Genomic DNA, 27,829 nt, shown 5'->3' with positions numbered 1-27,829 from the left:
CTCTTAGAACTGCTTTGCTGCATCCCATAAACTTTGTTATGTTATACTTCCATTTTTGTTTGTTAAAGTATTTTTAAATTTCTCTTTAGATTTCTTCTTCAATCCACTGGTTGTTCAGGAGCATGTTGTTTAACCTCCACTATTTGTGACCTAAAACCATAAAGCTCCTAGAAGAAAACATAAATGGTAAACTCCTTGACAGGTCTTGGTGATGATTTTTTTGAATCTGACACCAAAACAAATGCACCAAAAGCAAAAATAAACAAGTGAGACTACATCAAACTAAAAAGCTTCTACACAGCAGAAGGAAACCATCAACAAAGTGAAAAGGCAACCTACTTAATGGGAGAAAATGTTTGCAAATCCTGTATCTGATAAGGGACAAATATCTAAAACATATAAAGAAACTTGTATTACTCAACAGCAAAAAACCAAACAATCCAATTAAAAAACGGGCAGAAGATCTCAATAGATATTTATTCAAAGAAGACATTCAGATGGCCAACAGATACATGAAAAGTCACTCAACATCACTAATCATCAGGGAAATGCAAATCCAAACCACAAGGAGACATCACCTCACGTATCAGAATGGCTGCTATCAAAAAGACAAGAAATACAAGTGCTGGTGAGGGTATGGAGAAAAGGGAACCCTTGTGCACTGCTGGTGGGAATGCAAATTGGTGTAGCTACTACGGAAAATAGTATAAAAGTTCCTCAAAAAATTAAAAATAGATTCAAAAAATTAAAAATAGAACTACCACATGATCTAACAATTCCTCTTTTGGGTAAAAATGAAAATGAAAACATGGAGTCAAAAAGCTATATGCACTCCCATGTTCACTGAACCATTATTTACAATAGCCAAGATAAGGAAACAACCTAAATGTCCACTGATGTATGAATAAAGAAACCATGGTATATACATAAAAAGGAATATTATTCAGCCATAAAAAGAATGAAATCTAGCCATTTGTGACAACATGGAAGGATCTTGAGGGCACTAGGCTACGTGAAATAAGAAAAGAACAAATACTGTATGACTTCACTTAGTATGTTTTCTTATCTGTAAAATGGGGAAGACTGTGATATGGCAGTGGTGTGGCATCCTCAGAGTGTTGTGAAGATTAAATTACGCATATGGAACCACTAACACAGCTGCTGGCACACAACAGGCTGTCAGTAAATGCTAACTGAGAAATATTAAAGTCCCTAGAGATGGAAATACAAGAAGAGTCTGGATAAGGCTGGACGGCCTGCTGTTGGTGATGTGATGGAAAGGACTTTGCTTTAGGAGAGGCAGAGGATGACTGCTCTGATCTCTGGTTTTGAGGCTTCAGGGTTTCGTGATCTGAAATTGGAGATAACTCATGCTACTACTGTCCCCCTGGTCAGGAAGGTGAGCTCAGGGAAAGATTCAGAGATGCAAAGGCACAAGGCCAAGGCACCCTGGTTGCTGGCCGGAGTGCTAAGATGATACCTCGGATCTATTGCTCTCCTTTCCCGCTCTACACTGCCGTGCTGTCGGAGAAAGAAAGGCCAGGACAGCAAATGTGGGCAATACCCACAAAAACTTTTTCCAAGTCTTAGCCAGGTGTAAGGTGGGTCTGCACTGACCTGTAGTGAAAAGAGAGAGAGAGAGAGAGAGCGAGAGAGCGAGTGTGCGAGCCCGCGTGTGCTGTGCCAGGTACTGAATTAGCTAGAGAAACCCAACTGTCCCCTAACGTCTTACACACTGACACAGTGCAGTCTTCGCCAACATCTACACCCAGGTTCCTGGGTGTTTCTCTCTCTGAGTTTAGCTCTAGATCATCAGAAAAAGTGCGGGAGGTTTTGTGGTTTGTATGCATGATAAGAAGCATTGTGATGATCAACAGGCACAGGAAAAGATGCTCAATAGAGTTAATTATCAGAGAAATGCAAATCAAAACTACGAGATACCACCTCACACTGGTCAGAATGGCCATCATTAAAAAGTTCACAAACAATAAATGCTGGAGAAGGTGTGGAGAAAGGGGAACCCTCCTACACTGATGGTAGGAATGTAATTTGGTGCAGCCACTATGGAAAACTATGGAGATTCCTTAAAAAACTAAAAACAGATTTACCATACGACCCAGCAATCCCACTCCTGGTCATATGTCTAGAGGAAACTAATGTGAAAAGATACATGCACTTCAATGTTTGCAGTAGCACTATTTACAAGAGCCAAGACATGGAAGCAACCTAAATGTCCATCAACAGATGGCTAAAGAAGTTGTGGTGTGGGTGTGTGTTTGTGTGTGTGTGTGTGTGTATTAGATACTCAGCCATATAAAGGAATAAAAGAATAATGCCATTCACAGCAACATGGATGGACCTGGAGATTGTTATACTAAGTGAAATAAGCCAGAAAGAGAAAGAAAAATATGATATGACATCACATATATGGAATCTAAAAAAAAAAAAAAAAAAGACACAAATGTACTTATTTACAAAATAGATACAGACTCACAGACATAGAAAATAAACCATGGTTACTGGGGGAGGGGGCGGGGAAGGGGAACTACACAGAAATGGATTCACATGGTATGTACTCTTCTGTTTCTGTGTTCTTTCATGCAAAAAAAAGTCTCTGAGATTTGTCCATGTTACTGCATTTGTAAGTATTTAATTCTTTTTGGCAGCTACACAACATTCTGTTTTTTGATATACCATAAATAACTCATCCATTCTCCTGTTGATGGGCATTTGTGTAGTTTCTAGATGTTGGCTGTCAGGAATAGAATTGCCATGAATATTTTCATCCATGTCTTTCACGGGACACAGGCACTCATTTCTCTGGGGTATACACCCAAGAGTGGGTTACAGGGTAGGTACATACTTAGCTTTAGTAGGTTCTGGCAAATCACTTTCCAGAGAGGCTGTGGTGATTTACACCTCCCAGCAGCAGTATGTGGGGACTCCAGTCACTCTGCATTCCCACCAACATTTGGCCTTCAGCCCTTTTAACTTCAGCTTTTCTGCTGTGTGTGCAGCACTCTGATCACAGTGTCCTTTTGTATTATGAGAAGTGACGGAGAGCAACTTTCACATGCTCGTTGGTTTTCTGTTCCACTGCTCTTTTCTCTTTTTGTGCAATTTCAGTTCAAGTCCTTGTGCCCATTTTTAAGAGGTTGTTTGTCTTTTTCTTATTGATTTGTAGGAGTTCCACACACACTTTTCATGAGTCCTTTGTCGTGTGTGTGTGTGTGTGTGTGTATACATATATATGTATCTCTTCTCCCAGTAGGTAGCTTGCCTTTTCACTTTCTCAATGGTAACTTTTCAATAAAGAAAATTGCTTAACTTTAAAGAAGTCCAACTTAATGTTTTTCTTTTACAGTTAATGCTATTTGTGTCCTGTTCAATGTCATGAAGACATTTTCCCTCCAATATAATGAAGATATTTTCCTGAATTTTCTTCTACTGATTTACTTTGCATGTTTAGGTTGACCTTAATTTGGGGGTACACTGTGAGCTAGGCATAAAGACTTTTTTCATGTATATCTGGCTGTTCTGGTATCATTTGTTGAAAGGACCACCCTTAGCCCACTGAGTGCACTGGTGTCTTTGTCATAAGCCAAGTGACCACATACGTGTGGCTCTATCTAGACTCGTTTCCCCCTCAACTAAAACATTTTGCTTTTCTCTATTGTGTATCTGCTTTCTATTTCATTAGGTTTTTGTTTCTGTTTTCATTTTTCCTTCTATTTTTGTTGATTTACTTTGTTTTTGCTTTTCCTAGCTTCTTAGGTCACCGATTTTCAATCATTCTTTCTCTAAAATATGCATTTATGGCTGTATGTTTCTCTATATGTGGTGCTTTACTTGCATCCCACAAGCTTTGCTACATTGCATGTACATTATTGTTCTGTTCAAAATATTTTCTAATTTATGTTGTGGTTTTTCTTTTTCTTTTTTTTCGGTCCCATGGCTTATTTAGTAGCATTTCCAAACATTAATTTCCAAACAAGGAGTTATCCTTCTGTTACTGATTTCTGGCGGAATTCCGCTATGGTCAAAGAAAAGCTCTGTCTGAGTTCAATCTTTTTAAATTTGTTGAGATTGGCTTCATGGTCAAGCATATAGTCTATTTCCATAAATGTTCAATGTACTCTTGAGAGGACTGTATATTCTCCTGTGGCTGGCTGTAGTTTCTGTGAATGTAAATCGGGTCAAGTTGGTTAAAAACGCTCTTCAAATTACCTGTTTACTTATTTCTGCCTGCTTGCTGAGTCAGTTTTTTGAAGGTATGATTAGAACTTCCAGTTGCGCCTCTGGATTTCTCTATTTCTCCCTTTAGATCTTTCCATTTTTGCTTTATATATTTTGAAGATCTATTAGGTACCTACAAATTTAGTATTGTTGTGTCTTCCTTTTCAATTGACTCATTTATTATTAAAAAGGTCCTTCTTTATCTTCAGTAATATTTCTTGCCTTAAAATTTATTTTGTATAATATTAATATAGTCACATCGTTTTCCTTTGGTTAGCGTCTGTAAGGTTCATCTGTTTCCACTCTATTACTTTCACAGTCTGTATCCTTCTCCGCTTTACTTTAACAACAATTCTCCAAGCTTTGGAAGGACTAATCTAGGTAAGTGCTGGAGGATAAGCGCGGTTTAATTGAAAAGGCCACTTTCCGTGTGCAAGAGCCACAGCGGCAGCGTCGCACTTGCTCTGCTCTGGGGAGCGCGGGGAAAACTGGGGGCTTCCCGTGTCCTCGAGGAAGGCCCTGCAACAAGTACTATCTAATGCGCTTCTCAGGCTTCCCAGTAAGAACACTCAAGAGCCCTTTACAGAAAAAGAAGCTGATGGTGGAGAACGGTCTTCTGGACCCACATATTCACTTGGATCTACAATCACAGAATCTACAGGCTGGTAAAGGCCTCTGTGGTCTCAGCTCATGCAAATCTCAACTGGGTGACGGAGTGCCTTCCCAGAATGCTCACCAAGTGGCCTGCTGGCTCATGGGCTCACGAGGCAATACCTTCCATCCTCCACAGTGTACTTGTAAGAAAGTTCTTCCTTTTATTGGGCTCAGATCAAATGTTCTTCACTGTAATATCCACGCAGTATTCCTAATCTGTTCTCAGGACTTCACAGAAGTACGATTTCTCATCCATATGATGGCCCTTCAGAGATGTGAAAACTGTGGCCACGCCCCCTTCCATTTTTTTCTCCTCTAGTTCCTTCTTCAACTGTTCCACATATTATGCTACCTTCAGACCTCTCACCAGTGTGGACGCTCTCTTCCTTATAGATTCTGGTTTGTGGCACTCAGATTTAGTCCCGACGTTTGTGGTGAAGCACGACCATTCAGAGCAGAGCTGGACTATAATCTCCCTCCCTCTGGACCTCTGCTTCTGCTAATTCAGCCTGAGAACTCACTCATAGGTTCAGTGGCCACAACTCATTCTCAACTAAAAATCTTGGTTTTCTTCACCCTCCATGTGAGATTCAGGTTAGACCTTGGCTAATGATACTATAACTCACCGGTCCTTTCTTCCCACAAATGATCACCTGGTTTTATGCCCACCTATTTAGCAAAATGGGGGTGAGAATTCTTGCACTGTTATCATCATGGGGTTACTGGGAGGCTGAACTATCAGATCTGAAGATGTTCCATGAGCTATAAAGACCGTTTCCATGTAAGACAGCTCTGTCTGGTTATCAGGCCAGGAATTCCTGTCACTCTAAAACGGTCTGACCTTGTCTGTCACCCATAATGACTAGAAAACAGACCTGTGAAAATCAACTTTTTCTGCTGAGGCCCATACAAGCCATTACGGACCAGGTTTTCTGCCACTTTCTCTAACACCTTGGTTTAATGAGAATCTCTTGTGTTCCTGGCTAATGTGCCCCCGCCACCGGGGAGAGTCTCAATCACGTTCTAGGGGTCTGTCCTGACAAACACACAATTCCAAGTGGAAGGCTGGGCTGGTAACTGCTCTGTCAGGCCCTAGGAAATCTCTAAGTTCGAGGCAGCAGAGTCTCTTTGAATTCATCCAGAAGATCACTGAGGACTGCTCCCAGTCCCTTCCTGAATGGGGAGAAGGTCTCCTCCCAGATGAGCCCTGACACGTGATTTCCTCTGAGGGAGGCAGGGATGCGTTGAGGCTCCTGAGAACAAGGTTCGTGCAGGTTTCAAGGGATCCCATTCTCCAGTCCCAAGCCCTCTCCAGCACACTGTGGGACCTTCTGAGTGTGCCCTGCAGGGCAACCAAGGAGCATGAAGGGAACGGCAAGTTTGTTGTGATAGAAGCACCCACCCCGGGAACACCCCCTGTGACTCAGGAACCACACTGGGTGACGGACCTTGTGTCAAAGGGGAGTACTAGGGTGGCACGGCCCTGCCAGCCCCGCCCATGGGTGTCAGTGAAACGTGCAAGATGTTTTGGTTGTCACCATAATTGGGGCTTAAAGGTGTTGTATATTCTGCAGTGTATGGTGCAGTGAGCCTCTAAAAGGCAGAGCTAGAATTGATGAACTAGAAGAACAGGGAAGCAGCTTCTAGAAGGTTCCCAGAACAGCCTTCCTACCAGAGAGGAGCATCAACAAGGGACAGGGATGCCCCAGGAAGGTACCCCGAGTTCCTGGTTAGACAGACGACCTTCTGTCAGGGGTTCTGAAGTAAGGATGTCCCTTTTAGCCACAAGAAATTGAAACTTAGCTAAGACTACTTTGGCCACAGCAGAGACCTATTTAATAGGCAACACGCTAAAAATAGAGTCCTAAGTTTCTGTTCTCTCTTTTCTATTTTCTCACATGCTGGTTCTGCTGAGATAGCGGTTACCCTGCTGCTCACCACCTCAGCCAAGGCCTGGCCGACAAAGGATGCCAGAAAACGCTGTCTCAGGCAGAGGTTTTCAGAAGCGCTAAACTACAGATCAGCTGATTTCGTTGCTAAAAACGTCCTCGTCAACTTCTAAGAAGGGGCTGAGGTTCCGACCAAAGTCACCGTGGTTAAGCTGCACAAGCCCTTTCTCCATGTCGCTGTTTTGGTCCACCTCACGTCAGACCACTGTGTCTTAGTTATGTGTACACGACTATCCCTGACATAGGTGGACTTATAATTATTTATTTGCACAGGTACTTACCAGGTACACTCACAAACCATCTTGCCTGATCTGCCCAGGATGTCCTAATAGAGAAACGATCTTCAAATCACCTTGATATTCCTTGCAAAGTAAGACTTTCGGGGTTGGTAGACCAAAAGTCTTCACAGCTTTATTACTTATGGGTGTGCAGGCATAGAATAATACTAACGCATTCGTATGATACATTTCTTAAAGCTGTTTCACATCTATCACTTTATTTATATTCTAATATGACAGTAACACAGTGAGGTAGGCAGGGGGTGGATTACTGTCTCTGTAAGACAGATGTGAAAAATGAAGCTCAGAAAAGAAAGTTGGCTGAAGGCGTTACACTTGGAGTGCCAGAAGACAGGGTCAGACTTTGAACACAGACCTTCTGACTCTAAACCTTGACCTTATTGTCTTCTAACCTCTTTTCACTGCACTGTGTGCGTCTGTGTGTGAGTGTGCATGTGCGCTTGTGTGCGCGCGTGTGCGCACCTGCATGCGCGCTGAGGGCTCGTGGGTCTAGGCTGTTACTCCAGCACTCACCTGCTGATCCTGAAGCTTGACTCCCACGACTCTGAAGGTGTTGCTGGCAGTGTTGTGGTAGATGTTGATCCGGCTGAATCCCTGCTGGCCAGGTTTGATTGGTACCCATTTCTTACTGGTGTCATCGTAGACCATCACGGAAGCCCGGGCTTGGCAGATACTCTGTTCACTGCAGGGCAAGAGAAAACATAAGCGTCAGCCTCAGCTCCGAGGGATGGACACTGGCTTTGCCTTTCTCAAAAACAGAGGCCAACTGCTACTTGACACAAAGCAACCTCTAGTTGCCCGAGCTTCCAACTGTCTCTGGAAGGGCTGCTCTGTGAGGTGACGAGGGTTGATTCTCTAAAGACCATGGGACTGGAGAGGAAGTTCTGTGCTGAAGTTTTCAATAGCAGGGGAGAGACTCACAGCTTTGCCTTCAGGGGAAAAGGTGCTTGAATGAGAAAGGAATCACAACTTTAATTTGACAACTGTCTACAATATTCTAGGCATGGTGTAAATAACACAACAAATTATTTAAGGGGAAATCAGTGATGCGCAAAATAGGCATGGGTTTTCCCAGGAGACAGCCAGCGCACGCTGGTGGAGAGAAAAAAAGAAAAGCCAAAAAAAGGCACTATGCTCTGTCTTCTGAATTTCAGACCCTGAAACCATGTATCTTTTACAAGAATATTAGGAGGCCCTGTTCCCCTAGCTAAGTCTTTGGGCTCTAGCCTCACAAAGTCTGGCAGCAATCAGAGTAAACTGTACACAGAATCAGACAGACCTTGGTTCAAATCAAGTCAGAGTTCCATCCCAACATTAACTAACTTCAAATCAGGCCACGGGCTGCGGTGCGTCACCTGCTGCCACTGATACACTCGGCAAGCGGGCAAGTGGGCGTGCGCTCAGATACCGACTCAGCGGCGGGGAGAGGCCCTGAGAGGCAGCACCGTGTTAGCTAACAAGGTGCAGACCTGATTAAGTCAGAGGAATCGGAGCTGGAATCCCAGCTCCACCACTTACTAGCATGAGACACAGAAGCCCTTAAGACGCCTCTGGGGAAGCCAATCCAGGAAGAGCTGTGAGATGAACCCCTTGAGTGACGGCCCTGGGCCACCACCCTTCAGATCTCCTTCAAAGGAGCCTGTTAGGGAAGCAAAGCTGACCAGTGGCCCCAGTCGCTGCCCCTCTGGACGCCCATGTGTGCACAGAGGCCACGTTCTCTGGGCCGCTCTCCGCCAATGACTCAGTGTGGCAGGGCTACCTGGGGGTGGGGTGGGGGCAGCCTTTGCTCTGGGCCTCCTCCTCATCAGCCTGGCCCAGACCCTCTCAGAATGCTTGTACTCAGTCCTCCCAGCCCCCTCCTTCCGCAGACGCAGACTGCATGGTGGCCTGAGGCTCTCCAGGCCTCTCCCTCCACCCTTCCCTGATGTTCTGATAAACCTCTGGTATCTAACCGTCTGCAGGGTCTCGGAGTCTGCTTCTTGGAAGACCCAGAGTGACACCCTCTGCTACAGTGCAGGCTCCCCAAGGGCAGGGACACGCCGGTCTCATCCCCGCCGTGGCTCCAGGACCGGGCGCGCACAGTAGATGCCTGATGAATGCAGACTGTGGTGAGAGTGCCAGAGACGACCTAAATCCTCCATGTTCAGGACAACAGCAGCCCTAAGTGCACACCCAGCCTCTGAACAAACGCCGGCAGCGGGGAACTCAGCGCTCTCCAGAGCAGCCCATCCTGTTGTCCTAACAGTTGGTTTAATCGTCAGGCAAGCCCTCCTTGTTCTGAGGGACCTCCGCTCCCTGTCCTCCACAGTTATAGAGGTAAAAGTTCTGGAGAGCTCTGCCAGTCCAGTAGACAACTGAAGGGACGTCTTGGTTCTTCCAGCCATTCTTCGCACAACAAAGCTAAAGCCCCCTGCCACCCCAGGCCCCTTCCCCTAGAGAGTCCTGGTCTGCCAAGTGCTCTCTGGGTGCCTGGGTCCTACTGTTGGCAGGACGCCCCTGTCTTAGTCTGACAAGCACAGACGCCAGTGAGTCCAAAAATACCCAGCGATGCAGAGATGAACATACAGCCCTGCCCTCGGCGCGCTCACAGCTACTCGGGAAGTTAAGACAAGCGATTACACACCTTGCTCAGCCCCCAGGGGTTGGGGGAGCCAGGGAAGGCTTCCTGAAGAAAGGGCTGCGTGGGCTTAAAGACAAAGAGCTCTCAACCCCAGGCGGGAGGAAGGGGATGTGGGGCTCCAGGAGGGGGAGGAGCAGCCAGCAGAGCCGGGGAGGCGAGAGCAGGGTGCTGTGTGTGCGCGCTCGGGGGCTCGGGGGCTGGAGCTTGCCTGGGGACACCATGCACACCCGCAGGGCTGTTCGCGGCAGGCGATGTGGCCGCGTGCTCACCGCTGTGCATGCCCCAGGAAGGTGCTTGAACACCATCCCTATTTTTCAAATTGTACTTATACAGTCGCAGGTTCCCTTGTTGTTGTTTTTTAAGCGCTTGTAGCTTTCAAATTTAACTTGTGGCTAATAAAAATCCCTATTTTTATCCCATTTGAATAGTGCTTGCCTGTTTCTGCTTACTTTATTACCACTAACAAAACCTAAATGCAATAAAATACCTGCTTACTTAAGATGCATCTTATTATTATCCCTTTGGGATGTCTGGTTTGTTTTGAAGGAGTCAGCATTTCATTTATTTTATTATTTTTCATTTTTTAAACATACAATTGACAGGTAACATTATATTAGTTTCAGGTACACAACAGTGACTCAGTATTTGTATATATTGCAAATGATTACCACAGTAAGTCTAGTTAAAATCTGTCATGACACATAGTTATGCAATTTTTATCTTGTGTTGTTTTGTTTTAATAAAATCTTGATTGCTATCCAGCCTAGACATTGCTCCATGTATTTAACTGTCTTCTCAACACCTTTGCCAGGACAGACACAAACTCCTCACTGCAGGCGAACTCCACAGGCATCGCACACTTCATCTGTCTACATCAGTTATCCTTTGAGGAAAGTTAATCTGGTAGACAAAATATTTTCTTTTTAAAAATTATCCACTGAAGGAATGACTAAACTTTTAAAACACATTCGTACAAGATTTCCTTCACTAAATTACAAAGACCATTCCTACCCCCAGCGCTGGCCCCGCACAACGTGCAGACGCAGCCCCAGGGCGCCCACTCCTCTGGTCCCACGTGCAGCAGACAGGCGAAGCGGGCGGAGGGGAAGCTGACCTCTGCCAGGCGGCCTCTACAGGAGTGACCACCACTGACCGGTGGGGGAAAGGCAGCTGAAGGACGCTCTGCAGTTTGTTCCACATGGTGCTGAACTGCCAGGCTGAGGGACCTTTTCCCCCGGGACTTAACAGATGGTTCTGAGCAGTGGATACAACCAGAGCTCCTCCCCCAGAAGAAGGCTCTCTGAATAAGCAGTCCAATCCCACTCTCATTCTGGGCTTCTGCACAGGTATTTGTGGGCCCTGTGAAAATGCAAGCCTGTAGCTCCCCCCACCCCACCCCGAGGCATATGAGACATAAACTAACAAAGCTCTGGACAGCCCTTCGTCAGGAGCTTAGAGGAGACAGCGCGCGTGACTCTGGGCCTCAGTTTCCTCATCTGTCCAAGGCCAGCCTGACCTCAGGGTCCCTCAGACAGCGGGGGGGTCTGCACCAAGCTCCGCCCATCCCCCACGTCCCGTCACTGGCCTAGCAGTTACCTCTTCTGGACCAGACGTCAGAGACCGCTACTGGACACCTTCTGAACTCTCTCACTGAAAAAGCAGCAGAGTGAACATACCCCGCACTTCCCGCGTGCACCTGTGAACCTGCTCAGGGTCTTCCTGGCCCTGACATCAGAAAGCACTGACGCACCTGGGGAGGAAGCTAACACTTGGGACACACCTGCAATGCACCCCCCGGTGAAGCGAGCCTGACGTCAGTCTCTGTTCCTTCTGGAAAAGCGCAGGGTCCACGTCCCATCAGCTGTCGGACTCCCACTCCACCGCTCCCTGCGTGACTGGGAATGAGGTTTCTGAAACTCTCACTGCTGGCAGGCCAGGCTCCCTCCCGTGCAGCACGGTCAATGTGGAATTCCTTTCCTCTCTATGATATCTTTCAGGGCTTTGCCAGGCGTTTACTACAAAAACTTGAAGGACAGAGTGTAATATTATAAAGTAAGGGAAGGATGCAAAGCCAAAAAGAGAAGAGACAGCAACAGGGCCAACCACAGAGGCTGGTTGGAAAACACCAGGGTCGAGCCTGGAGACTGTTCAGCACCTTAAGGAGGGAGACCGAGTCCCACAGCACATTTCTGCCTCCTCCCAGAGCACCTACAGTACGTCCTGCTTCTCGCTGCCTACCCCACGAGACGAGGAGCTCCTTGAAGGCAGGCCCTTCGTTGCTTTCCCTTTTGTAAACTCAGTCCCTTGGATGCTGCAGACACCACAAACTGCTTGTTGAATACATGCCTCTCTAACTGAATAGTGTGCCCGTGGGAACATTCCATTACAATCCCACTCCATTTATTCTCAGAGACAGAGTAGCTGCCAAACAAAAGCATCTGCTGGAGATTGCCATCAGGTTCTGCCCACACCACCACCACCCCGCCCCCAGCATCTGAGAGCCAGGAAGCCGCAAGGCTGAGGGTGGGCCCTCGGTGAGGCTGCTGCACCTTCGGGTTCAGGCCTGGGGGCAGAGATCCACTGCTCCGGGGAGGGGGCTGCCCTCCCTGGCTCCTCCGCAGGTCCCTGGGAGCCGATCCAGCTGCCTGGATCTCTCACTGGAGGAGGATGGTCAGACCTCACCCTCCCTGCTCAGCTCTGGCGGCTCCGCAGACAGAACAACGCATCACACTCTGCCTTGCACGTGGCTGACCTTGTTGCCCTGGCAGGTCTGGGAACCCAGGTCCGCCTGGGGCCGAGGGGCCGAGGGGCCTCCTGGGAGGCAGGGCAGGACATCCAGCGCTAAAACCAGGACAGTCCCAGGCAAAGCAGGGTGAGTGGTTACCATCCTGGGAGCTCCCCCCCACAATGACTATCAGAGGATTAAACACCTAACAAAGACCCACAGAAGGCAAGTCTGGCTGATGTAAGCTGATAGGAGCTGGCACCCACTCCCGGCTCCCAGCTGCTCCCTCCAGCTCACTTTCTCTTCCCTCGAGCTGAGAAATGTGATACCTGGCAAACAGACCTTCAGTGCAGGGCAGGGACCGACAGCGAATGGGATGAACACAAGTTACCCAGCGGGTGGGGAGTCACTCTCCCAGGCCACACAGGAGCAGGCACTCAAGGAGAGTCCACGGGCACAGCAGGGCTTGGAGGCCTGGCGCAGGGCGGGGCGGCCTCACTCTGAGAGGCGACCCTGACTATGGGGGCCGTTGCCACACTCCCCCCTGGGCATGAGTGACTCGCCTCTAGGGTGACCTTTTTTCTCCTAATGAGAACAGACCTAAAACAGGTTTGATGTTTCATTCTAAACTTAAAATGTTTATTCTGAAATACTTCATGCCTGGCAGAAGTAGGTTCCCATGATCACACCACTCAGTCCAGGAAATGAGGCGTCACCTCAGAAAGCTGTTTAGCTCAAGAAGCCCCTGCACCCCAGGGCCCTCCTCTCTGCCCAGGGAGCCACATCCTGAACTGGGTGCTTCCCAATTCTACGCCGGCCTTTTGCGGTCCTGTCACATAACCGAACACTTTGCAGAAGTGGTTCTCAAACTCCTTTGGTCTCAGGACCCCTTACACCCACAAAAATTATTGAGGACATCAAAAAACTTCTGCTTATGTAGGTTAAGTCTATTCGTATTTGCCACATTTGAAATTAAGAATGTTTTAAAGCACGAGCACGCGTTTCCTTAGCTGTCACAGTGACAATGTCAACACACGCCACGCAGCCTCTGGAAAATTCCACCGTGCTCTCGTGAGGGAAAAGGCAGATAATGCCTCAGTATTATTATAAACACAGTTTTGACTCACAGACCCCTAGAAGGGTAGGTCTTCTGATCACATTTTGAGAACTTCATTACAGCAATGAAAACAATAAATTAGATCCGCATATATTAACAGGCAGAATCTCAAATGATGATGGTTTAAGCCTGGTTTTTGTGAGTGTTAGAAATAAAGAAAGGCTGTGGGTAAATAAACAGTAAGTTCAGTGTTAAACCCAGACATCCTTCCTTCCATCCAAGTTGGCTGGGAGGGTCAGACAGCCCCGTCAAATGCGGTCAAGACTGTTTGCCTTTTCTCCACTATGATGCCACCGTTCCAGATGCCTGGACAGCTGGCTCCTCTTTTCTGTGAAGTCTAGTGGAATCTGGAACAAACACTTCCACCAACTGTTGAGAGAGTCTGATACTCTGAGTCTGAGCCAGTCTCAACTCCTTCCCACACTTTCTTTTGAGGCCACAGTGGGGCCCTTTCCTTGGGGGGGGGGCATCTGAAGGTCACGTGGACATGAGGGCTGCTCCAACCTCAAAAGCATTTACAAATTCCAATACACGCCTGTATCCCCGAGTCTGTGGCTCTTATCACTCGTGGGATTGGAACGGGCTGCACCCCAGCCTTGGGACAGCTGTAGAGGTGGGGCGGGTCAGGGATGGGGAACACATGCACATCTCTGAGGGGAAAGCCACAGCCTGGGAAGAGACCGGCTGCACCCTGGGCTGACATCCGCAGTGATCAGCAGGGGTCGGCTCTAATTCCCATCTAAGTCAGTGCGTGCCGTTCTCTGGGCACACGGGTGATGCAGACCTTGCCCTGGAGCCCTAGGCTCGGGGGGAGGTGGGGAAAGAGCAGATTGACTGACAGAGAGAAGCGTGGGCGCACAGGAGGGCTGAGGAGGTCTCCCGTCTCTCATGGGGTTAACGTGTGAAGTTGGAGGCTACAAAGAACAACAGAGATTAGGAGGCCTTGATTCTAAATTTGACTATAATTTTGGGGCAAGTTCCTTCTAGAGGCTATGGCTAAACTTAGCTTTTGAAAACACAAGAGACCTGGCTTCAAATCCCAACTCTGCCAACTGATGCCAGTGTGACCTGGAGTGAGTAAGCTGACCTAGCTGATCTCTGTCTCTACCAGTGAGATGAGGATAACAGTGTAACCCCTCCGAGGATGAGGGTTAAAGACAACATATGTCACATCGTATCATTAGCGTAACGTGTGGCAGATAACACTCAGAAAAGGGCACAGCTGTTACTTTCCACTTTTATGGGTTCAGTTACCGAAATGAAACCACCGGAGCAGACCAGTTCTCAACCATTTCCTGCCCCAGGACCCCCGGGGAGCGCCCCGCGCTCCCACGAGGATAACCTGGAACTGTTACGGGAGTAGTGTCTCTCCACCGGAGACACATCGGATTCTCTGAATTGAAGACGACAGAGAAGCTTTGAGACGCCTGCCAGATGATTTGGCTACACATCCTGGGAGAGTAAATGGACAACACGGACTCTGAAGGCTTGTCTGGTTGCAAGCTGCTGGGACTCTGACTCGTCTGTGGGGACAAGACGTCAAAGGAAACACCAGCTGCTCTCAGAGACGATCTCCCAAACCCCGCAGCAAGGCCGAAGGTGTGGGCTGGAGGGCTGTGGGGTGGACCGGGCTGCATGAGACTTCTTACACCTTTGCGTATTCAAGATCTGAAGGACCGTGGAATAAGTGGTAATTACCATGTCCCGGCAGCCAACCGACCATCGACTGTACAGGAAGCCTCGGCTCTGCCTCCCTGGCCGCTTCTCTGACGCGCCGAGCAGGAGCCCCACTGGGCAGCAGCTCCGCTGGCCCAGCCATCTCCAGTATCATCATCAGAAGCAGTTAACTCAGTCCAGCAACCTAACAAATGTGTGCTGCCAGGCCCTGTTTCAGGCACTGAGGATACTCTACCAGCAAAACAGACAAAAATCCCTCTGCTTTTGAATTCACATTCTAGAGGGGTGGAGACAGACAACAAGTAATAAATAAGTCATATAAGATGTTAGAAGTTGCTAAGTGCTTTTAGAAAAACCACCAACCAACCAAGCACAACAAGGACGAGAGGGAGACAAGGGAAGGGACTGGAACTGTCTGGCAGAAAGGGTCACACGCATCACTCCCTCCTGCGGCTTTTCCGCTGAGCTCTGGTACCAGTTCGCTCCGGCTTAGCTTGGCCTCGTTCAGCCAACTCTCCCCGGGGACCTGTTCTGCACCGGCCGGCTCAACACCCCCACCCTGACCCCAAGCTGGCACGCGGGTGTGCATCTGCCTTCCCCACCGTCCTCCAGAGTCAGGTTTGATTCATTTCCTTCCTTCACACTCACCCTGGATCCTTCAGGCGGTCGTGGAGGCTCCCAGACAACCTACTGAATCTGGCTACTTTCCAGCGACACCGTGGCTCCAACACTAGCCCCAGTCATGGCCACCTCTCACCTGCGTGACCACACACGTCTTCCTGCCTCTGTTTTTGTCACACTACAGGCTGTTATCCACTCGGGGGCCACACTGACTGTTCTTAAACCTCTATCGGATATCTTTTCCTTGTGTAACGCCCTCCAAGGCTTCCCACTACACAGCGATGCCAACCTAGGTTCTCCCGGGCTCCAGGCCATAAGGTCTGGCTGCTTCTCTGCCCCACCGCCCTTCACTACCCTCTCATGCTTACAGCTTCACGCCCTATTCCTTCCTGACCCTTGAACTTGGCAGACTGTTCCCACCTCAGGGCCTTTCCCCTTGCTGTCCTCCCTCCCCGTGTGACCCCCCAAGCTTTCACGCTCATGCTTTGCACCGCGCCTCGTGTCCTCACTAGGGGTCTCGAAGGAAAGGCTCCACTCGGCGTGAGCGGTGGCCCTTTCTCTACCATGTCGCTCTCGCTGGTCTTTTCGCATCTCTTGGTCATGACATCTCAGCTGTGTGCCCTCTACCTTCCCCGCCCCCAGAATGATTTCAGGATGCCTGACTTCCTGGCCTCTGTCTCCCCAGCACCGAGAGCAGCTCCTCTGTCCCTTTCAAATTAAATCATCCCTGTCCTTCGGAGTTTACCTGAGATCCCACTTCCTTCCTCCTGACAGCCCCCAACTTCTCAGCTCCTGCTGCTCTCCTGTCCACACTCACTAAGGTCTACACTGCATGTGACTTAGGGCTTGTAGTCTCTCCGGTTCCAAGGGTGCTGTTCCCCCACTTGACAAGGCTCCGAGCAGAGACCCCTCCAGCCCAGCGTGTGGGAGCAGAGCGTCTGCAGTCAGGAGACATGCGCTCCAGCCTGGGCCCGTCTCTGGCCGAGTCACTCACTCTCTCTCTGCCTTGGCTTCCTCTCTGTGAAACGGGAGCAATGCAAGCAGTACCTGCCACCTTCAGGATCGCTGTCAGAATTGAACGGAACAACGCCAGAGGGAGCGCACCGGACTGCCGCGCGCTCAAGGGAACTCCCAGATCCTAGTCCACAGTTAAGTGCTTCTTGACGGATGGGTGGCCAGAGCTGGACTGACATGTTTTCACGATGCGAAGGCCTCCTGTATCCTCATTACAGGCACCACGGTGACTGGGAATCTGCTGTTACATCTCCGTTCTGTCAGCATGCGGGAAGGCAAATGTCTACAGCTCCTGCAGCTGCGGTACCTGGGCCCCGCCGGCGCCATGAGTGCGGGCAACCTCCAGGGGGGACGCTTTTTGTCTGGCTGGACCACTAATTCACTCACCAAAGACGAGTTCTGCCCGGACTCTGGGCCTCAGTTTCCTGATCTGTGTACCTCAGAGCTGGACTAAATAAGCAGCTTTCAGACTTCGAAGTCATTATTGCCAGCGACACACAACTTTCTTCCTCAAGACAATATTGAGGAAGACTTAAAAAGATAAAAGAGAGTGAATTTGGTTGAAGTGGAGAGTCAGATGCCCAGGGCACCACTAACCTAGATGATCTACTATAGATGGTCTCTACCTTGCTTTCAAGATGAAAACTTCTAAGATTTCCACAATTTTAAAAGATTTTTAAAAACTGCTTTGCTTCCTCCTCATTTAGTTCTGAAACTATTTTCTGCAATCAGCAGTTGACAGGATAGAGTAGACTGAGCTTTTCACAGTGTAATTTTCAGCTGGAAATGACTTTGGTCCCTGCCCACTTTGGAAGTTAGCATGTCTTTGAGATGGAAAGTCTTGTTTTTCCACAGCTCCAGCCACAAATCCGTTAAAGCTCAAGGAAAATTACTAAAATGATAGAAAACTGGCTGCACAGGAGCAAGAATAAGGCCAATGGTAAAAACAGCGTGTGTCCCTGGCCTTGTGAGCCGCTCACTCGGGCCGAGAGGAAGCAACTCCAACAGCCTGGCCCAGACGGCGCCGAGAGGTGGGAGCACTGCCCTCTCCAAAGCTCCCCTGCGGCCCAGCCCACCGGACAAGCCCTACTTACTGCCCTGTCAACCGCGACCACTCTCTGCAAGATGCTTCCCGGGAGCCTGTGTCGCGCCCTGGGAAACCCCAGTCCAGGCTGTTCTGCTCTGGGTGGGTCTCCTTGCAGTCCCTCCTCAACCAGCCACGCGACCTTGGGCAAGTGCCGCGGCCCCCAGAGGCCAGGCCTGCTCGTCCACAGAACAGCAGCGCTAACCCTTCCGGAGCTGCCTCACCCAACAGGGTGAACACAATCAGATGAGAAAACTGGTGAAACTGCAGTTTGGAAATTTTTAAGGGGAGGAGTTATAATTTCACCCTAAGATGCAAAGCTGCAATGAGTTTATCAAGTAAATGCCCCAAATCCCAGAGGATAAAACCCAGCCCTGTGAACCACAATCTTTCATGAAGTCACAGAGCAGGGGAGAGTCACATCTGCAACATAACCTCAGCTTTAGAAAGTGTGCCCACAATTACAAGTGCAGAATGCAGACCAGCTGCTGCTAAACTACAACATCCTAAGTGATAAGTGACCTAAAGCTGGTCACAAGTCCCTCCAGCGGAGGTCAGGGTTCCGCCGTCACAGCCACGAAGTCTCTGTTACAAAAGGCACGCCAATTCCTCCCTCTGCACAGAGACCGGTACTCAGAGAAAAGCACCTGAGCGCTCTCAGGCCACCCCGAGAGTAGAGGCCCCATCCACGGCACCTCTGAGCCAGACCCCAACCTGTCAGACAGTTCAGAGCCCCCTCCACCACCTGAGGCCGGCATCTGACTTCTGAGGAAGTGCTTCTGACAAAAAGAGCCATTAAAGATAACAGGCATCAAGTGGCCCAGGCCGGTGTGATGGACAGACCAGCAGACGGAGATGCTGGAGTGGATGGAGTGAGCCGTCACAACCTGCTGCGTGACCGCGCCGAAGTCCTTTGCCCTCTGGTCCTCGCCACCCTCTCAGTGTAACGAGGGGTCTGGGAAGGCGTCTAAAGCCCCTTGAGCTCTACCCCATCATGATTCCATGTTTCCTCTGGACGTCCCCCTGTCCCCCGGTCCCTGTACTCACACTGAGGCCATGGCTGCAAGGCTGCAGCACAGGAAGCCGAGGAGGTAAGTCCTGTATTCCCACCAGGCCGGCTGCCAGAGGGCCACAGACCCTCAGAAGGCAGCAACTTGAGTTTTAGATCTACTTAAAACCAAACAGGAAAAGGAAGCTGAACCAGAGACAAAGGGGAAACAAACCCCAGTCAAGAACTGAAACCTGGGTAGAAAATAGAGAAACAAGAGCTCACAGGGCAGAGCACCCCCCCCCCTCATGTGGGTGGCCGAGAGCCTCAGCGAGGCCTGAAGCTCGGGGGCTTCCTGCCGGGCGAAGCCGGGGCCTGGGACGGGTCAGGGCCCAGCCCCTTCCCACCCAGCACAGAACACAGAACAGAGTCGGTGCCCAGGGCTCCCAGACCCGGCATGGGAAGGTGCCCTCGCCCATCCTCCAGAGAATAAAAGACTACCTGATGAGGTTTATACAGCCAGTGAGGGCGTCCTGTTTTACGCTGGTGTGAATTTTGCACATCTGCTGGGGAGACACTATCACTCATGGTGATGCTTCTGTCGGCAGCTTAGGGCCTGAAAGGAAAATGTCTGAGGATGGAAACCTGGCACTGTCGCTGGCTCATTAAGTGAACCTGGGCTTCCGCCTCCTCAGCTGTAACATGGGGCTAATGATCCTTATTCTGCTGGTCTCCACTGGGTTCTCATGAAGGTAAGATCCATTTCCAATCTTCCATTCAAAATTTATTGAGAACCCACGCAGTGTCACACACTGCTAGGAACTACAGACAAAACACTGACAAGAACAACAGTACTTGTCCTGAAGGATTTTTACAGTTTAGAAAGGAAGAGACTGATAAGTTAGCAAATTGATGCATTAAAATGTTATACTGGAAAAGAGGAACCAGTGGGAAGAGCTGTCCAGAGTACAGCACAAAAGATCAATGGTAACTGGAGAGCTGACGCCCTCTGATCGTTGAAAATGCATTTTCAAAGGATTTCAACAATACACATTTCCGTTCAAGCAAAGCTTCAGGTTGCCACCCAGAAACTTTGACATACTGTGGTTTTCATTTTCTTTTAGGTCAAAATATTTGCTATTTTCCCTTGTGATTTCTTCTTTTATCCATGAATTATTTAGAAGTGTTTTCGTTTAATTTCTAAATATTCGGTGTTCTTATCATTTATTTCTAATTTAATTCTACTGTGGTCAAAGAACATACTGAGTATAATTTCTTCTTCTGTTTTACCTGGTATGGTGGCAATCCTTTTAAATTTATGGAAACTTGTTTTATGGCCCAGCAGGTAGTCTATCTTGGTGAATGTACTATGTGCACAAGAAAAGAAGGTGTGTTCTGAAATTGGGTGCAGTGTTCTGAAAAATGTCAATTAAGTCAAGGTTGTCAATAGCGGTTCAGATCTTCTAATGTTCTTACTGGCTTTTTTATTAACTGAAGTACAATCAATTGCAATGTGTCAGTTTCTGGTGTACAGCACAATGTCCCAGTCATGCATACACATACATACATTCGTTTTCATATTTTTTTTCCTTAAAGGCCATTACAACATATTGAACATAGTTCCCTGTGCTATACAAAAGAAATTTTTTTTAAAAAATCTATTTTTTATATGTAGTGGCTAACATTTATAAATATCAAACTCCCAAATTTATCCCTTCCCACCCTCTTTCCCCAGTAACCATAAGATTGTTTACTAAGCCTGCAAGTCTGTTTCTGTTTTGTAGATGAGTTCATAGTGTCCTTTTCTTTTCTTTTTTTCTTTTTTTAAGATTCCACATATGAGAGATATCACATGGTATTTCTCTTTCTCTTTCTGGCTTACTTCACTGAGAATGACGATCTCTAGGTCCACCCATGTTCCTGCAAATGGCATTATTTTATTCTTTTTTATGGCTGAGTAGTACTTCATCATATAAATATACCACAACTTCTTTATCCCTTACTGGTTTGTTGTCGGTTGATTTTTGAATAATTGTTCTATCAACTGATGAGACAACAGTGTTAAAATCTCCAACCATGATTGCGGATTTGTCTATTTCTGTCTTTTTATTTTACATATTTTGAAGCTTTTGTCAGGTACATACATTTTTAGGGCTATTCTATCTTCCAGATGAACTGACACTTTGATCAGTGAAATGCCCCCTTTTATCACTGGTAACACTCTCTGTCTTTAAGTTCACTTTATCTGATATTAATATAGTCAAACTTTCTTATGCTACTTGCCTGGTATATCTTTTCCCACCCTGTACTGATTTTCTATTGTTGCTATAACAAATTACCTCAAAATAATGGCTTATAACAACACAGATTTATTACCTTAGTTCTGTAAGATATTAGTAGGCCAGCCTTCTGACATAGATCTCAAGGTCTCACTGGGCTCAAATCAAGGTGTTGGAAGTGCTATATTCTCTTCCAGAGGCTCAAAGGGAGAATAATTTCCTGGCCTCTACCCGCACTCCTCGGCTTGGGCCCTTCCTCCATCCTCAGAGCCAGCAACGCATTATCACCCTGACTCTTCCTCCATCTTAAATTAACATTTATCTCTGACTGCTGTTGTCTCTTGTTTTGGTCTTTAACTGTTATTTTTTCCCATCTTTATTATAGTTATAATTGACAAATAAAAATTGTATATATTTATGGAGTGTGACTGAATGCTTTGATACAGACATACATTCTGAAATAATCACCAGTCAAGCTAATGAACATAATCAGCATCTCACATAGTTACCATTTTCTTTTCTTTTTCAAGTTCTCTGCTTTTAAGGACTTCTGTGATTAGACTGGGCCCACTGGATAACCCAGGGTAACTGCCCCATCTCAATGTCCATAACTTTAATCACATCTGCAGAGTCCCTTCTGCCACCTAAGGTAACATATTTATAAGTTCTGGCGATTAGGGTGGATGGTAGCCTTATACATCCCTTTACTTTCAACCTGCCTCTACTTTTGTATTTAAAGAGTGCCTCTTATAGCTAGTATAAGGTTGAGTTTTTCATTCTCATCTGGTCTGGGCTTTTTCAATTATAATATTTAGTCCATTTACATTTAATTTATTGATATGGTTGGATAAAGATCTACCGTTCTCTAACTGTTTACTGTTTATCTTGTTTATTTTTGGTTCCTCTGCTACTCCTTTCGTGCATTCTTTTCAGTAAACTAAATAATCTAGAATTTCATTTTAGTTTTTCTGTTGACTTTAGCTACGCCTCTTTACATTAATTTTAGAGGTTTTTCTAGGGATTAAAATACACGTTTTTAACTTTGTACAGTATACTTAGAATCAATACTTTGTGTAAAATATAAGAACTTTACAACTGCATAAATCCACTCGCATCCTTAACGGTAATCATATGTATTATATATTCACAATACATGTCATATATTTTTGTTTAAAATGGTTGTATGTATATTTTTTAATTATTAAAAAAGTCTTTTATATTTACCCAGATATTTATCCTTTCTAGTATTGTTCATCCATTCCTAAATAACTGAGTTGCCTGGTATTATTTTTCTCCAGCTTGAGGAACAGCTATTAGCATTTCTTATATACCAGGTATGCTGGCAATAAATTCTCTTATTCTTCTTTTATTTGAAAAATATCTTTATTTTGCTTACATACTCAAAGGCACTTTTTTTTCTAAGTAGAGAATTCAGAGGTTTTTTTCTCCTCCTCCTTTCACCACCTTAAAAATGTTTTTCTACTGTTTTCTGGCATCCATGGAACCTGATGAGAAGTCAGCCACCATTCATATCATCATCCTTCTTCTGGTCACTTTTAGTATCTCCTGTTTTTCTTTGGTTTCCAGCAGTGTGACTATGATGGACTCAGGTGTCATTTTCTTTGTTTTATCCTGCTAGGGGTTTACTGGGATTCTTGGATATGTAAGTTAAGGTTTTTCACCAAATTTGGGACATTTTTGGTAATTGTTTCTTCAAACAATTTCCTTCTGCCCATTCTTTTTTTCCCTCTCCCTCCAAAACTCCAGTTAACACGTGTGTAGAACTCTTGGCATTATCTCACACGTCACCAAGGCTCTGTTTATTTTTTTCAATATTATTTTCCTGTTTTCAGATTAAATGATTTCTGTTGACCAGTCTCCAAGTCCACTAATACCTTTTAGTTCACTGTCTCTGATCCACTTTTAATCTCGTCCAGTGAATTTAAAAATTTCATTTCTAGTTATTACAATTTTCATTTTGCAAATTTTTAATAATTTTCATTTCTCTGTCGAGATTCTCCGTTTGATCATTTTAGCCATTTCCTTTAAGTCTTTGAACATATTTATTTAACAACTTTGAAGTACCTGTCTGCTAATTCTAACTTCAGAGTCACTTCAGTGTCTACTGATTACTTTTTCCTCTTAAGTACGGATCACATTTTCTGACTCTTTATACGTCCACTAATTTATGATTATATGTTTGTCATTGTTATGATACACTGCAGAATCTAGTGCCATCCATTGAAGGTACTGAGTTTGTCCTGGCAGTCAGGTAAATTACCGGCAGATCCTTTTAGTGTTATCAAGGTTGGATTAATTCTTTCTTAAGTTTTATTTCCTTTCTGAATTTAGCCCTAGGGTGTGGCCCTAACTCAAGGGCATAGTCCTTATTCCTAAAGTATGGCTGTTCTGGGATCACAACTGAACACCTAGCTGCTCAGTGACGTCTGTTCATTCAGATTGACCAGGATCTCCAACATCTTCCAGCACTGCATGACCTTTGGCATCATCCTACAGCAGGCAATCTGTGCTGGGTCTCACGTAGAGTCTCACTCTACTCATGCACAGCCAGCCCTTAGCCAATAACCCGGAGTGAATCCCTACACAAAACTCTGCTATTCTTGCCCCTACCACAAGGCTTCCTCTTCCCTGTTTCCCTGCCCTACAAAATCCAGCTATTTCAGTAGCCTGGAATTCCAATATCTGACTCCTGAGCTCATGAAGACTAGCTTTTAGCTTGGGGTCCACTATTCTGTGCCAAGACAGGGAAGAGACTCCAGGAAGAAAGCCAGAGTCACTGTGAGGCTTATGACGTGTGCTTCTTCCACTCAAGGATCAGAGTATTGTGCTGCCTGTTCAACGCCTGAAAATAGCAAGAATTCACTATTTTGTGTGGGTTTCAGTATCCTTCGTATACTGAGGCATTTTGTATATTCTGTTCAGTTTCTTAGTTGTTTCTGTCAAGGTGACAGGTCCATCACAATTACTCTGTCATGGCTAGAAGCAGAAGTTGATTATGATTATTAAAGTATCAAAGGGTATTCTTTTTCACTTCCTGAGCATTTCCTAAAGAGTACAAATATCTTCTTGGGAGAATGTGTCCTTCACTTTCATTCTTCATTTCCTCTGTCCTCCAAACATGTTACCACTGTCTTTTCTTGGTTTCAATAAGTAGGTAATAGGTAAGAGTGAATCTCTGAGAGGGGAGGGGTTATTTAAAAAAACTCTATCTAGCTTAAATAGAGCACTTGAGTAGAATTATGAGAAGGAGCAAGAAATATGGCAAGATTTATGAAATATGGATTCCAGCCCATGCTTTATTATCGACATGCTCTATGTCCTTGGGCATTCACTTTTTCACTTTTGACCCTCGCTTCCTCATCCGTTCAATTAAAGGACTGGTTGTTATTAATGACTATGGGCTGCAGGTACAGCACCAATTCCTAAATCAGTTATGTCAGGCCAATAGAAAATACTGGAAAAATAGGATAGCAGCTGTTGTTGACACCTGAAGAGTGACTTAGTGAGAGAGTTAAGAAATGTCCTGTTTAAGGTAGTACCTTATGGTTTGTTACTATGAATCGAGCTCAACACCTAGTACACTGCTTAGGATACAGTAGGTACAGGGTAGATGCTGATTGCATGAATATACGAATGAATAAATGAAGGGAAGGGCACCAAGTCTCATACACGATTTTTTTTTTCCCTTCAGCAGTCCTCTATTTTTTAAAAAATTTATCTATTTTTTTAATTATTGAAGTATAGACAGTTTACAATGCTGTGTCAATTTCTGGTGTACAACATAATGTTTTAGTCATACATATACATATGTATATCCCTTTTCATATTCTTTTTCATTACAGGTTACTATAAGATATTGAGTATAGTTCCCTGTGCTATACAGTATAAATTTGTTGTTTATCTATTTTATATACAGTAGTTTGTCTGCAAACCTCAAATTCCCAATTTATCCCTTCTCACCCTCTTCCCCCCTGGTAACCATAAGTTTGTTCTCTATGTCTGTGAGTCTGTTTCTGTTTTGTAAATAAGTTCATTTGTGTCTTTTTTTTTTTTTTTTTAGATTCCACATGTAAATAATATAATGTGGTATTTTTTCTTTCTCTTTTTGGCTTACTTCACTTAGAATGACAATCTCCAGGTCCATCCATGTTGCTGCAAATGGCATTATTCTTTTTTTATGGGTGAGTAGTATTCCACAGTGTGTGTGTGCATGCGCTCACACAACTTCTTTATCCAGTCATCTGTCAATAGACATGTAGATTGTTTCCCATGTCTTGGCCATTGTAAATAGTGCTGCTGTGAACACGGGTGCATGTCTTTTTTAATTACAGTTTTCTCTGGATAAATGCCCAGGAGTGGGATTGCTGGATCATATGATAAGTGTATTTTTAGTTTTTTAAGGAACCTCTATACTGTCCTCCATAGTGGCTATGCTAATTTACATTCCCAACAGTCACACAGGATGCTAAGGCATTTGGCTCTGGATCATGCTCAATAAACAACAACTATATTGACTTGAATTCAAAGAGGTGTTTTCTGTATCTCTAGATCCCCAAAGGAAGCAGAATGGTTGAAAACAAATCAGGGAGCCAGACTAAAAGACACCCTACTCAGGCAATCTAGTTAAGATCTAATTGCTGTGTGGCTTGGGAAAGTCACTTTATTTCTCTGGATCTTAGTTTCCTTTTCTGGGAACAGGCTAACCTCTCTTCTACTTTCTCTCTGTGGGATATTTGAGCATAAAAGGGTCTCTGACTAAGAAATGCAGAAAAAAATATGCTCGTGTAATACTGGCTTTTCATGAGAATTTGCATTTTAAAAAAAGGTAGAGTGTACTGAGTAGAAGGTCCTTGTGTTCTAGGAGTAGAGAAAAGGGGACAGAGAAATGGCTACACAGCATTAGTCACCGTCATTGACACATTACGACAACTTATTAGCTAGGTTGCAGGGCCAACTGCAGTTCAAGTGGGATTTGCCCTTCAAGATCCAATTTATATATCACCTCTTCAATGAGGTGTTTGTCGCCCCCCAGGCTCTCAGAGAAAATTATTCCTGTTGCTGTGTTTCTTCTGCATTTTATGACATTATCAATTTAGTTGTCACAGATCATTGTCCTTTATGTAGGGACTACCATGTTCTCTTCACCTTTCATAACCACTTGTGCCCAGCACAATTCTTGGTACATAGTGTGTTTTTTGAAATTGTTAAGCTATTCTGCTACAGAGGCTGGGAAACAAAAAGTACATGAATTATTAGTGGTACAAAGAGGGTACAGATATGTCCTTGTTTTTCAAATCTCAGCATTTGAAAAGGGAATGGTTGAGCCTTGCCTGTAATACCACGGTGCTCCGCCCCTAGGAACTTCTATCCCAACTAATCTCCTGGCCAAACTCATCTGCAGCATAAGTGGACACTACTAGCCGAGGCAACAGCGGTATTTCCAGGGAAATAACAATGAACTCACAGGGGAAAATTACAACATCTCTGATAAGTGTAAGTGTATAAAACACAGACTTGGTGGGAGGGTATAGCTCAGTGGCACGAACAAGGTCCTGGGTTACAACCCCCAGTACTTGTTTAAAAAAAAAAAACAAAAAACCCCTGCTCCCTGCCCCCCAAATTAAAAAAAAAAAAACAGACTTAAAGGCAACAAATGAAGCATCCTGTAATATATAATAAAAAATACGTATTTGGTCTTTGTCCCTGTTTCTGGCTACAGCTCCCCCAACACCTTGGAATTTCCAAGGTATAAACGCAGTGGAAGCATTCTTTGTTATAATACTTGGTCTTTTGTCTGCACTTCCTGAAATAGCTTTGTGTGATAAAAGTGAAATGGGTGCCTTTTGTTATTCATAACAAGCTCCTTTCAACCTGAGTTTATGTTAATGAGGTGACTCTGGGAAAGCCCCTAAGGATGGGGGCTGGTTGCCAGGGGAACCAACCAGAAGACTAGAGAGTTGGAGCTTTCAGCCCCAGCCTGGACCTCAACTTCCAAGAAGGGCAGAGGTACTGAGACTGAGTTCAGCCACCAATGGCTAATGATTTACTCAATCATGCCTATTTAATGGAGCTTCCATAAAATCCCCAAAGGACAGGGTTTGAAGAGCTTCCGGGATGGTGAAGGGACTGTATCCACAAGCTGGGAGGATGGCACAACCTCAAGACCAGGACAGATGCTCCTGTGCTCAGGACCCTTCCAAACTGCGGCTTTTAAATCTTTTCATCTGGTTCTTCACTTGTATCCTTTAATAGCCTTTGTAACAAACTGGTTCCCTGAGTCCTGTAAGCTGTTCCAGCAAAGTGACTGAACCTCAGGAAGGGAGTGTGGGAACCTCCAACTTACAGCCAGTTGGTCAGAAGCCCAGGTAATAACCTGGACTTGTGACTGGCATCTGAAAGAGGGCTGGGGAGAGAGCCTTGTGGAACAGAGCCCTTTACCTGTGAGATCTGATGCTACTGTGAAGGAAAAGCCCAGCTGGGCTAACGAGCTAAGTCACAAATCTAAGTGTGATAAGTGTCGGTTTACTGATCTAAGTTCTGTTGGG

General features: G+C 45.9%; 1 protein-coding gene across 6 annotated transcripts in view; it reads right to left on the bottom strand.

Moving 5' to 3' along the window:
* The window catches only part of EVL (Enah/Vasp-like), a 135,233-nt gene that overhangs the window by 44,834 nt on the left and 62,570 nt on the right, over positions 1–27,829 (bottom strand). For 2 of the 6 annotated variants that reach the window (XM_032482620.1, XM_032482624.1), the window contains exons 1-2: positions 19,486–19,562; positions 7,652–7,820 (exon numbers count right to left, since the gene is read on the bottom strand). In XM_032482620.1, the coding sequence (XP_032338511.1) occupies positions 7,652–7,820; positions 19,486–19,547 (231 nt within the window). In that variant the 5' untranslated portion in view covers positions 19,548–19,562. Of the gene's footprint in view, positions 1–7,651; positions 7,821–19,043; positions 19,205–19,485; positions 19,563–27,829 lie in introns of those variants that run through there. The other 4 variants (XM_032482623.1, XM_032482621.1, XM_032482625.1 and 1 more) reach the window with 3 other exon arrangements.

The sequence above is a fragment of the Camelus ferus genome, chromosome 6 (genome assembly GCF_009834535.1).
Source record: "Camelus ferus isolate YT-003-E chromosome 6, BCGSAC_Cfer_1.0, whole genome shotgun sequence".
NCBI lineage: Eukaryota > Metazoa > Chordata > Mammalia > Artiodactyla > Camelidae > Camelus > Camelus ferus.
This window is presented reverse-complemented; position numbering and strand designations above follow the sequence as displayed.